The sequence below is a fragment of the Coffea arabica genome, chromosome 8e, assembly GCF_036785885.1.
Source record: "Coffea arabica cultivar ET-39 chromosome 8e, Coffea Arabica ET-39 HiFi, whole genome shotgun sequence".
NCBI classification, from domain to species: domain Eukaryota; kingdom Viridiplantae; phylum Streptophyta; class Magnoliopsida; order Gentianales; family Rubiaceae; genus Coffea; species Coffea arabica.
Window position 1 is genome coordinate 32,228,776 of NC_092324.1, and position 12,998 is coordinate 32,241,773.

General features: G+C 38.1%; 1 protein-coding gene across 1 annotated transcript; it reads right to left on the bottom strand.

Annotated features, from left to right (window-relative positions):
* Window positions 1-867: 867 nt before the first annotated feature.
* Window positions 868-2,498, bottom strand: LOC113704716 (uncharacterized). The gene is made up of 3 exons (XM_072061020.1): window positions 2,457-2,498; window positions 1,526-1,860; window positions 868-1,441 (listed from the first exon to the last, which is right to left on the bottom strand). The coding sequence occupies exons 1-3, from the start codon at window positions 2,496-2,498 to the stop codon at window positions 868-870; spliced, it is 951 nt and encodes a 316-aa protein (XP_071917121.1).
* Window positions 2,499-12,998: the final 10,500 nt, after the last annotated feature.

Genomic DNA, 12,998 nt, shown 5'->3' on the forward strand with positions numbered 1-12,998 from the left:
ATTTGAATTAATTACATTTAATTAAACTCGAGCTCGAGTTCAAGCTCGAGTTCCATAAATTGATGTCGAGCTCGAACTCGAGCTCGAATTTTAAAAGCTTGACGAGCTCGAGCTCGAGCTCGAGCCTAGTTATTTTGCCTCGAGTCGAGCTCGAGTAGTGCACTACTCGAGCTCGACTCGACTCGATACCACCCCTAGTCACACTTTGACTTTCTTGTTGTAAGTACGGGTCATTCTCTTTTGATAACACTAACCATAACAAATGGCATTTAACCTCTTCTCATCAATCAAAGACAACTGCTCATGACGTTGTTTAATCCAATAAGTTTCCAGTTTGGCCTTCATTAGTATGTGCAGTGAAGGAATTTCAACCTCAGCTGGCAGAACTATTTCCATTCTATACATGACGTTGTAAGGCGTTGCCCCAGTAGAAGTCCGAATAGCAGTTCTATACGCCATTAATGCATAGGGGAGCTTCACGTGCCAATCACGCTGTCTTTCGGTCATTCTACGGATTCCTTTTCAAGTTCTTATTCGCGGCCTCCACAGCTCCATTCATTTGTGGTCTATAAATGGTAGAATTTCGATACTTGATCTTGAACTGTTCACACAATCCATCCACCATGTCATTGTTGAGATTCTTGGCATTGTCAGTGATTAATGTCTCTGACGCACCAAAATGACAAATGATGTGTTTTCTCATAAAATCGGTCACCACCTTCTTAGTCACATGCTTGTAAGATTCGATTTCAACCCATTTAGTAAAGTATTCAATAGCCACCAAAATAAAACGATGTCCGTTTGAAGCAGGAGGGTCAATAGTTCCAATTATATCCATACCCCACATTAAACATGGCCAAGGAGCAGTCATACTGTGTAATTCTGTGGGAGGAGTGCGTATAACATCTCCATGCAATCGGCATTTAATGTACTTTCTACAAAAACTACACAATCATGCTCCATAGTGAGCCAGAAATACCCTGTCTTCATGACCTTCTTCACTAGCAAATGCCTGTTCATATGTGATCCACACACACCACTATGCATTTCTTTCATCAAATAATTTGTTTCATCTTCATCAACACATCTTAGAAGGCCCAAATCTGATGTCCTTTTGTAGACCACCTCTCCATTTAAGAAAAACTTGGATGATAATCTACGCAAGAAACTTTTAGCAGTCGTATCAGCACCTGAAAGATAAGACCCCATTTTAAGAAATTCCTTGATGTTGCTATACCAGGGACGGCCATCAGAAGATTTTTCCATAACCAAATAATGTGCAGGTTTTTCTTGTAACTGAATCTGGATAGGTTCAATCACTAACTCGTCTGGATGTTGAATCATTGAAGATAAAGTGGCCAGAGCATCAGCAAATCCATTTTTGGCACGTGGAATATGCCTGAACTCCAAACTTCTAAATTTGTTTGCTAAATCTAGTAAACTGCAACGATAGGGCAAAATCTTTCAATCCAGAGTGATCCATTCTCTGAACGTTTGATGCACGAGCAAATCGGAATCACTGAACACTATTAAATCCTTAATCTCCATCTTCAATGCCATTTTGAGTCCAAAAATATAAGGCTCATATTCAGCCATATTATTAGTGCAGAAAAATCGTAGTTTAGCCGAACCGGGGTAATGCTTTCCTTTAGGCGATACTAGAACAGCTCCAATACCGACTCCGAATGAATTTGAAGCACCATCAAAGAACAGCATCCACTCAGAGCATCGCTCATTCATATCCTTTGCTACACCAACAAACAAGACATCCTCATCCGAAAAATAAGTGTGAAGCGGTTGATAATCATCCTTCCTTGGATTTTCAGCCAAGTGGTCTACTACAGCTTGGCCCTTGACTGCCTTTTACGTGGTGAAAATGATATCGAATTCAGAAAGAATCATTTGCCATTTAGCCATACGTCCGGTTGGCATTTGTTTCCCCAATAAGTACTGTTTATCTCAATTCATATCTTTTGATGATTACAAAATAAATTGATGCTACTAATACTTTTTGTAGAGAATTTTTTCAGAAATGGCACTAAACAGGTCTGAGGACTTAGAGCAAAAAGAAGATCAAAAAGGTGAAAAGTGCTGAGGAAGATGTCGGGCGCACAAAAGGAGAGTATCGGACGTCCGACATCCATTGAGTATCTTCGGACGTATGAAGAACTCAGACTCGGACGCCCGAAGAAGACAAGCCAGGGCTTCTACGATTACTGATCACGATCGGACGCTCAACACCTGAGCATCGGACGTCTGACAAGCGTTGCTGCACTTCGGACGCAACACTTTGGACGCATCGGCCGTCCGAAGGAATTAAAGAGGAACCTCCAAGTCTGCATCTTACCCTCGGACGCATGATGAGAGGGGATCGGACGTACTAAGAGGTTCAAAAAAATTTCTCGAACTCACTAACCTCGCTCGGACCCATAAAAACTGACTATCGGACGTCTGACAGCACCAACGGCTAGCTGACTCTTCAGATGCCTTCTATCCATTGACAACATTAATTAAAGAATTTTTTGGTCTCCTATAAAAAGAACAAATTCAACCACCTCAGAATAACTTTGCACATCAAGTCTACATCAGATCGTGAGTGTTTCAAGTGTTAGAATACTCCAAAGGAACATTTGTATTCTTAACTTGTGCAATTTTCTTGTAACTTTTCAAGTGTGACACAGTTTCTTCATTAGTGTAGCATTGTGAGGGTTATCCGAGTGTTTGTAAAACTTCCTTACTTGACCAAGTGAGGTTTGGGGCAAGAAGGAAGTGATCCTTCCTTTGTACACAAGATATTGGTTGCAAGATTGTTCAACTTGAAGAAGCTTGTTATATAAAGTGTTGTTCAAACTCAAGTGGAGTTTGAAGCCTGGTTTGTTTCTCTACTTTCATCTATAGCTTTACTATATAAACTGTTCACTTCTTCATATCACGAACACTTGTGCTTTCTTGTAATCTGATCCATTGAGTGGTTTTCGAGATAAAAAGGGTAGGCTTGAAAAAGAGTAACCTATATCTTAGCTGATTTTAGAAAATCTAATTCACCCCCCCTCTTAGATTGTCTTCGATCCTTACAATTGGTATCAGAGTTTGGTCTCCTGGAGATTAAGTTCAATCGATTTGAGAGTAAATATGACAACCAACAATGCCATGTTCTTTGAGGGACAATCTGTCACTAGACCTCCAATGTTCAATGGATCAAACTATGTGAATTGGAAGGAAAGGATGATTATATTCTTACAATCCATTGATATTGAGTTGTAGTTTATTGTTAGTGAAGGTCCATATGACGCGACTATTGTTGATGAAACTACTCATAAGCCGAGACAAAAAATAAGAAGTGAGTTGACTGCTGAAGATAGAACTCATCTCACTGTAAATGTCAAGGATATGAATGTTCTATACAGTGCATTAGACTCAAATGAGTCCATTAGAGTCAAAGGCTACAGATCTGCAAAAGAAATTTGGGATAAACTTAGAGAGATCCATGAGGGAAGCGAGAATGTGAGAGAGCAAAAGAAATCCATTCTGGTCACTAAGTATGAATCTTTTAAGATGGAGTCTCATGAAAACATTGACAAAATGTATTGTAAATTTAATGATCTGATCAAGGATTTAGAGGTGCTTGAGAAGGAGTACTCTCTAGGTGAGAAGAACAGAAAAATCCTGAATGCTCTATCAAAGGATTGGGAAATCAAAGTGACTGCCATTGAGGAAGCCAAGGATTTGAATACTTTACCCATTGAATCTCTGATTAACTCTCTAACTTCTTACGAACTGAAACTTAAATCTAAGATGCAAGATGAAGAAGACACCAAGGTAAGAAAGAGTATTGCTCTGAAAGCTTCACAAGACGAAGATGAAACAGCCTCACAGGATGGAAATGATTTGGAAGGTGATGACAGTGATATTGCACTCATCACACGAGGTTTCAAAAGAATACTCAACAAGAGAAGATTCAGGAAAGGCGGATCCAGCAATTCCTTCCCAAATCAGTCTAATGACTTCAGAAACAAAGGAAAATTGGAGTTCAACAAGAAGCAGACTGATAAGTGTTTCGAATGTGGCCAACCAGGATACTATGCAAATGAGTGTCCAATGAAGAAAAAGAAGGAGAACAAGGTTGAACAAAAACCAAAGTTCAACAATTTTCAGATCACCTGGAATGATTGCAACTCAGAAGGTGAAGTTGAGGAAGAAGAGGAATCTACTCAAGTAACTTTCATGGCCATTGGAGATGAAGAGGTAACACAATGCAATTCTCAAACTGATAGTGATAGTGAATCTGATGTTGATGTTAATTCCTTTCTAGAAAAAATGTATAATAGCTTAAAAGAATCCTATATTAGAAACAAGGGACTAAAACAGAAAATTAGCTTTCTAATACAAGATAATGCAAATCTTGTTCGACAAAACAAAGGTCTTAAACACGAAAATGAAAACCTGAAAAGAATTGAAGCTGATGTGCTTGCTGAACTTAACAAAAAGACAAATCTCTGTGACACACTCAGAAGTGAACAATGCAGCCTAAAAAGGAGGATGGATGATTTATGTCAATTGTTACAACATATGAAACAGAACCGCCTTCAAAAGAATGACACTGAAGCTCATCTTAACACTCATCAGACAAGATTGAATTATAGTAAAAATGAGTTTAATATCTACAAGAGAAGACAAGTCAGATTCATTAAATCTGTTCATTTGATTGATCCAATAACTGTATGCAATTTTTGTTGTCAATTTGGTCACATGAATAGTAACTGCTATGTTAAGAAAAACATGAGAAATGGAATGAGATGCATGTGGATTGTTAGACATAATGCCAACCATGAAGGACCCAAAAAGTAATGGGTACCAAACATTATATTGTGGACTTCTGTGTAGGTAAACCTGGTGAACATTGTTAAAGAATCAAAATGGTTCATAGATAGTGGATGCTCAAGACATATGACTGGTGATGCATTACAGTTCATCAAGCTCAAGCCAAAAACAAGTGGAAAGGTTACTTTTGGAGACGATAATAAAGCCAAAACTGTTGGTATTGGTGATGTTGGTAAGAATGGTCAAACCTTTATCCACAATGTCCTTCTTGTTGACAATCTGAATTACAATTTATTAAGTGTTAGCCAATTGTGTGATAGGAATCTGTTTGTATTGTTCAAGAAGTTTGAATGTCTCATATTTGACTCAAAGTTCAACACTGTTTTCAAAGGAAAAAGAGTTAATGACATTTATGTAGTCGTTCTTGAAAAAATTGATTCCTCCTATCTCAAATGTCTCAAAGTAGCAAATGAGGACCCATGGTTGTGGCATAGAAGACTTTGTCACTTCAATATGGATTTGCTAAAAGAAATTTCTAAAAAGGATCTTGTTAGAGGTCTCCCAAAAATAAGATTTGAAAAGGACCGGATATGTGATGCTTGCCAATTTGGAAAACAAGTCAATGTATCTTTTAAACCCAAAAAATGTGTTTCTACTTCAAAACCACTAGAACTTTTACACCTTGATCTGTTTGATCCTACACAAACTACAAGCCTTGGTGGTAAGAGATTTTGTTTTGTTGTTGTTGATGATTATTCTAGATATACATGGGTGATGTTTCTTGCACATAAAGATGATGCTTTCAAGAACTTCGTATCACTGTTTACTAAAGTTCAGAATTTGATTGGCTTGAAAATTATCAAAATTAGAAGTGATAATGGCACTGAATTTCATTTTTGTAGCTTTCTAGATTTTTGTGATAACAATGACATTACACATGAATTCTCTATTGCTAGAGTCCTCCAACAAAATGGAGTTGTAGAAAGAAAAAATAGAACTCTCTAAGAGGCTGCTAGAACCATGCTTAGTGAATGCAATTTACCAAAGTATTTTTGGGTTGAAACCATAAACACATCCTGTTATACCATGAACAGAGTTCTCTTAAAATCAATTTTGAACAAAACTTCCTATGAGCTCATGTTTGACAAAAAGCCTGTTATTGGTTACTTTAAAATCTTTGGTTGTAAATGTTTCATTTTGAATATCAAGGAACATTTTGGAAAGTTTGACAAGAAATCTGATGAGGGAATTTTCTTGGGATATTGTGAAAACAAAAGAGGCTTCAGAGTCTATAATCGTAGAACACTGGTTATAGAGGAGGCGATACACATTACTTTTGATGAATCTAATGGTGACATTTCCATGAGTTGTGGTGAAGATGATGATACAGGTGTACAAGAAGAATTAAAGAAGTTAGCAATCAATGATCATGACTCTGCTTCACCAGAAATTGATTTAAATATTGCTGATACTCAAAACAGTCCAGCTGGAGAAGTAAATGACAGAGATACCACTACTCCTAATGATCTTCCAAGAACCTGAAAATTTGTCCAGAACCATCCCAGGGAGTTTATAATTGGTGATCCATCTGAAAAGGTCAGAACTCGTTCCTCTAGACAACTAGTAGATAACCTTGCTTTAGTATCACACTTTGAATCTAAAAATGTTGTTGATGCATTGAATGATGAGCACTGGATTTTAGCTATGGAAGAAGAGTTAATCCAATTTGAAAGAAACAAGGTTTGGACCCTGGTTGCTAGACCACAAGACCATCCTATCATTGGCACAAAGTGAATTTTTAGAAACAAAATGAATGATAAAGAGGAGGTTGTTAGAAATAAGGCCAGACTAGCGACTAAGGGATACACTCAAGAAGAGGGAATAGACTTTGATGAGTCCTTTGCACCTGTAGCTAGGCTGGAGTCCATTAGAATGTTTCTAGCATTTGCATGCTACAAGAATTTTAAATTATTTCAAATGGATGTTAAAAGTGCCTTCTTAAATGACTTTATAGATCAAGAAGTTTATGTTGACCAACCTCCTGATTTTGAAAATGAATCTTATCCAGATCATGTTTTTAAACTCTCAAAAGCTTTATACGGATTAAAACAAGCTCCTAGAGCATGGTATGAACGTTTGAGTGATTTTTTGATTGAAAATGGTTTTAAAAGGGGCATTGTCGATACTACACTTTTCACAAAACAAAACTCACGAGATCTTTTAATTGTGCAAATATATGTGGATGATATCATATTTGGTGCTACTAATGAGAGCTTGTGCAAGTATTTTTCCAACATCATGCAAAAAGAATTTGAAATGAGCATGATGGGAGAATTAAACTTCTTTCTTGGACTCCAAGTGCTTCAAACCCGAGATGGAACGTTTATAAATCAAACAAAATACACCAAGGAACTGCTGAAAAGATTCGGAATGGAGAACTCAAAGCCTGTTGGAACACCTATGTGCACATCTACCAAACTTGACAAAGATGAAGAAGGTACAAAAGTTGAAGAAAAGAAGTATAGAAGTATGATTGGAAGTTTACTTTATTTAACTGCTAGTAAGCCTGATATCATGTTTGCTGTATGCTTATGTACTCGATTTCAATCCTGTCCAAAGGAATCACACTTGAATGCGGTAAAAAGAATTCTTAGATATCTTAAAGGAACCTTAAACTTTGGCTTGTGGTATCTAAAATGTCATGAACTTCCTTTATGTGGATTCTCTGATGCTGACTTCGGTGGTTGTAAAATAGATAGAAAAAATACTACTGGTATATACAACTTTCTTGGAAATTGCTTAGTATCTTGGTTTAGTAAAAAATAAAATGCTATTTTATTGTCCACTACTGAAGCTGAATATGTTGCTACTGGTGCTTGTTGTGCTCAATTGTTATGGATGAAAAACACATTGAATGATTTTGGTTTAGTATATGAATGTGTACCTATGTACTGTGATAACACTAGTGCAATTAATCTGACAAAAAATCCTCAACACTCTAGGACTAAGCACATAGATATAAAGCATCATTTCATTCGCGATCTTGTCTCCAAGGGGGTAATCTGTGTTCAGTTTGTTTGTTCTAAAGATTAAATCGCTGATATCCTCACAAAAGCTCTTCCACTGGATCAATTTGTGTTCTTAAGAACAAAACTGGACGGTTCAGAAAAAATATTCTAAGTTTCATTTCTGGTGAATCTTTATCGGACGTCCGATGAATTGGAACGGACGTCCGACAGTGTTCTTCATCCCGTTTTAGAAAAGCATTGGTTCGGACGATTGTGTCGGACGCTTCACTTCGTTCGGACGTCCGACACTCAAAAATTGAGCCTTATAAGGCAGTTACCCACCTTACTCAGTTCATTTTCCTCCACGGTCTTGGACGCAACCTTTCAATTTCCTCTCATATTTAAAATTCAAATTCCTCTCTCCTCAAATCAAGTTCCAAGAAATTGACTCAACCAACGCCATTACACCTCTGTTGCCCGTTAACCACCCATAAAAATCACTTCTAACCCCCAACTACCCCATAGTTCCCAATTCACATGCGATACCCTAACTTCTCATAACTCTCTCCTTGCGGCATTTCAGTGCATTCTCGTTTGCTCATACTGCATTCTTCCTCTATACACCATGTTCTCCATCAAAAACACATCTACATTGCATCATGGTTAGAATCAAAGGAGGATCTATTAGTGTCGGAAGGTCTTTTAGACTTAGAGATGAGAACATTGAAATTGTGGAATCGTCTATCAAAGCACCTAAAAAGAAGATTGTGACCCGTGGTGGTAAAGTGAAGCAAACTGCCCAAAGAAAAAGGGTTTCTCCAACTGCTGAACCATCTGATGAGCAGATGGAAGAGCAGAACTCTGATGGAAACACAGTTGGTGGAAATGAGGAACCAGAATGGGCTACCCAGAATGATGAAACTGTCACAAGGTCATCTGGTAAAAGAAAAAGATCTGCAAAGAGGAAGAGCACTCCCCAATCCAAGAAAAAGCAATCTGTTGATCCCTCTGATGATCAGCAGAATGAAGGAAACATTGCTGAGAATCAACAAACACCTGAACCCTCCACCAGAAAATCTCCAAGGACAAGGACTGAGGCTCAAAATGTTGGGTCATCTGCCACACAAACCTCGAAAAGGAAGAAATTCTGGGAAGGATCCAGTATCTCAGCCCGTAAAAGAACCGACTCCTCTCCAAAAATTCATTGATGATGAAGCCAGAGACAGATTTGAGTTGTCTCTCAAAAAGGGTTCATCACCCAAAGGCTCATCCTTCCCTCTGAATTTCGTAAGCTTGATCTTGAATCTGTTATTAAACTGTTTGAATTCCAAAAATGGGTTCATCTTCTGACCATTCCTAATACCTTTTACCCTGACATGCTTTATTAATTCTTTGCTAATCTTAGAAAGGGTAACTCACACACAGAACTCATTTTTAGGGTCAACTCTGTGAACATCACATTAACACCTGACATTGTAAATTCCATTTTAAAAACAAAAATTGAAGATGGTTACAAAGGAAAAATTACAAATTTCTTTCGTATGAGAAATTTCCTTCTGCCTACCATCATTTTTACAATGCTAAACTCATGACCTATTTTCAAACCCACTTCAATACTCCTGCTGAGGCAAGATTAGATGATCTCAGTCCTCAGAATCTGATCATCTTCACCATCATTTCAAATCTGTTGGTGCCAACTGATAGCCACAGAACAGATGCAAACAAAATGGAACTCTACATTTTTTACTGTTTTGTTGAAAAAATCTGCATTGACCTTGGATTTGTGATGTGCAAATTTCTGCTCAAAATTAGCACTGACAGTCATAGGAAGCTCTCTTATGGCAAATTTCTGACCCCTATCTTTGCCCATTTTGAAATACCTTTTTCTGAAAAATTACCCAAAGACAGTGCTTCAACAGTTTTCTCAAGAGCTTATTTTGAAAGAAAGAAGTTAAGATTTTTTGATGGCCATTGGTGCTATAAGGAGACTGTGGCTGAGTTTAGAAGGAAAAACTTTCATGAAACCCCTGTCACTCCTAGGACTTCTCGTGATCAGTCAGACTATGTCTCTCCTTTCACCATTCATCCTAGAAAGTCTGCCAGCAAGTCCTTCTCTTCCAATTCTGAGGTCATCTCCTTGCTTGAAGACCTCAAACAGCATGTTATGCTGATTGAAGATGGTCTCATGATGACCATGACCTCTGCCCAACAATCTTCTTTCATTGAAAAAAGGAACCTTCTTGTGCCTCCAATACCTGAAAATAATGAAATTGCTCATCAGAAAGATCCAAGACCTGAACCCACAGGGCCAACTACTGGTACTGAGGCCACACCAGCTTCCAACTCTCAGCCCAAGGATAAAGGCAAGGCTCCAGTTACTGAGGAGACATATGAAGAAGGCAATGAAGAAACTGAGGAAGAAGTGGATCCTGAACAGTTTCGTCTGTCCAGGAGGAGGTCTGGATCATCTAAAATCACTATTTAGGCACTGCTAGGTCACTGCACTTTATTTTAGGACTATAGTTCATCTTTTGCACTACAAAACTTTTCGTATGCTATGTACTAAGAGTTGTATTTCTGGTCTGTACAACTAGATGTTTTCTACTGTTTATGGATGCTATGACTGAGTGTTTCTGATGTTATCTGCTGTGAATGGATGTGTTTGTTATGAATGAATGTTTCTGATGATTCTGGATTGTGCTGAGTATGAATGGATTTTGCTGATATTATCTGATTGAAAAATCTTTGTTGTCAAATTTTTTGTTGCTAATGTTTCTGATGGATCGTACTGATGTTATCTGATGTTACTGGTATCAAAATTGATCAAACATGGCATACCTGCTTCTGTGATGACAAAAAGGGGGAGAAATGGATTAGCACTGATGGTGTAAAGAAATTAGTTAGGGGGAGTCAGTTTTAGGGGGAGTTGCATTTCTTTTCGTATACTCATGCACTTCGTTAGGGGGACCTGTAATCCCAGCTCGTATTTCTACTTTTTTTTTTGCTCTATCCAAGTGTTTTGTCATCATCAAAAAGGGGGAGATTGTTTATCTCAATTCATATCTTTTGATGATTACAAAACAAACGGATGTTACTAATACTTTTTGTAAAGACTCTTTTCAGAAATGGCACTAAACAGGTCTGAGGATTTAGAGCAAAAAGAAGATCAAAAAGGTGAAAAGTGCTGAGGAAGATGTCGGGCGCACAAAAGGAGAGTATCGGACGTCCGACATCCATTGAGTATCTTCGGACGTATGAAGAACTCAGACTCGGACGTCCGAAGAAGACAAGCCAGGGCTTCTACGATTACTAATCATGATCGGACGCTCAACACCTGAGCATCGGACGTCTGACAAGCGTTGCTGCACTTCGGACGCAACACTTTGGACGCATCAGCCGTCCGAAAGAATTAAAGAGGAACTTTCAAGTCTGCATCTTACCCTCGGACGCATGGTGAGAGGGGATTGGACGTCCTAAGAGGTTCAAGAAAATTTCTCGAACTTACTGACCTCGCTCGGACGCATAAAAACTGACTATCGGACGTCCGACAGCACCAACGGCTAGTTGACTCTTCAGATGCCTTCTATCCGTTGACAGCATTAATTAAAGAATTTTTTGATCTCGTATAAAAAGAACAAAGTCAACCACCTCAGAATAACTTTGTACATCAAGTCTACATCAGGTCGTGAGTGTTTCAAGTGTTAGAATACTCCAAAGGAACATTTGTATTCTTAGCTTGTGCAATTTTCTTGTAGCTTTTCAAGTGTGACACAGCTTCTTCATTAGTGTAGCATTGTGAGGGTTATCCTAGTGTTTGTAAAACTTCCTTGCTTGACCAAGTGAGATTTGGGGTAAGAAGGAAGTGATCCTTCCTTTGTACATAAGATATTGGTTGCAAGATTGTTCAACTTGAAGTAGCTTGTTATATAAAGTATTGTTCAAATTCAAGTGGAGTTTGAAACCTGGTTTGTTTCTCTACTTTCATCTATAGTTTTACTATATAAACTGTTCACTTCTTCATATCACGAACACTTGTGTTTTCTTGTAATCTGATCCATTGAGTGGTCTTCGAGATAAGAAGGGTAGGCTTGAAAAAGAGTAACCTATATCTTAACTGGTTTTAGAAAATCTAATTCACCCCCCTCTTAGGTTGTCTTCGATCCTTACAAGTACTTCAAAGGATCTGAACGAGAGATAAGGTAGGTGGTGTGACTAAGTAAATAATGCCTTAGCTTCTAGGCTGCCTAGGCCAATGCATAGCAACTTCTTTCAAGAAATGAGTATTTGGCATCGTAAGGTGTAAATTTCTTACTAAGATAATAAATGGCTTGTTCTCTCTTTCCAGAATCATCATGCTGCCCCAAGACACATCCCACAGTCTCGTCGAGCACAGACAGGTACATAATCAAAGGTCGACCTGGCTTGAGTGGCACTAAAACCGCCGGGTGCAACAAGTAATTCTTGATCTTATCAAAAGTTTGTTAGCATTCTTCACTCCAATACAATGACAGATTCTTATTCAACAATTTGAACAAAGACTCACATATAGAAGTCAATTGGGCAATGAACCTTCCAATAAAGTTAATCTTTCCCAAGAAACTCTTCACATCTTTTTGTGTTTTTGGTACTGGCATCTCACGAATGGCTTTAATCTTCGTCGGATCTATCTCTATACCCTTCTTACTGACAATGAATCCTAATAATTTGCCGGTGGGAGCCCCGAAAGCATATTTTGCAGGATTTAATTTCAAATTATATCTCCTCAATCTTTCAAACAACTTTTTCAAATCAATCAAATGATCCTCCGCCTTCTTGGATTTGATTATGATGTCATCCGCATAAACTTCCATATCCTTATGAATCATATCATGGAACAAGGTGGTCATGGTCCTTTGGTAAGTAGTTCCAACATTTTTCAATCCAAAATGCATTATTCGGTAGCAAAACGTTCCCCATAGAGTGATAAAAGTAGTTTTCTCTTTGTCCTCTTCTGCCATTAAAATTTAATGATTTCCGACAAAGCAGTCACCAAAAGACTCAATTTCATGCCCAGTGGTGTTGTCCAGAAGGATATGTATGTTCAGCAAAGGAAAATCATCCTTCGGACTTGCCTTGTTCAGATCTCAATAGTCAACACATACCCTCACCTCTCTACTCTTCTTTAGGATA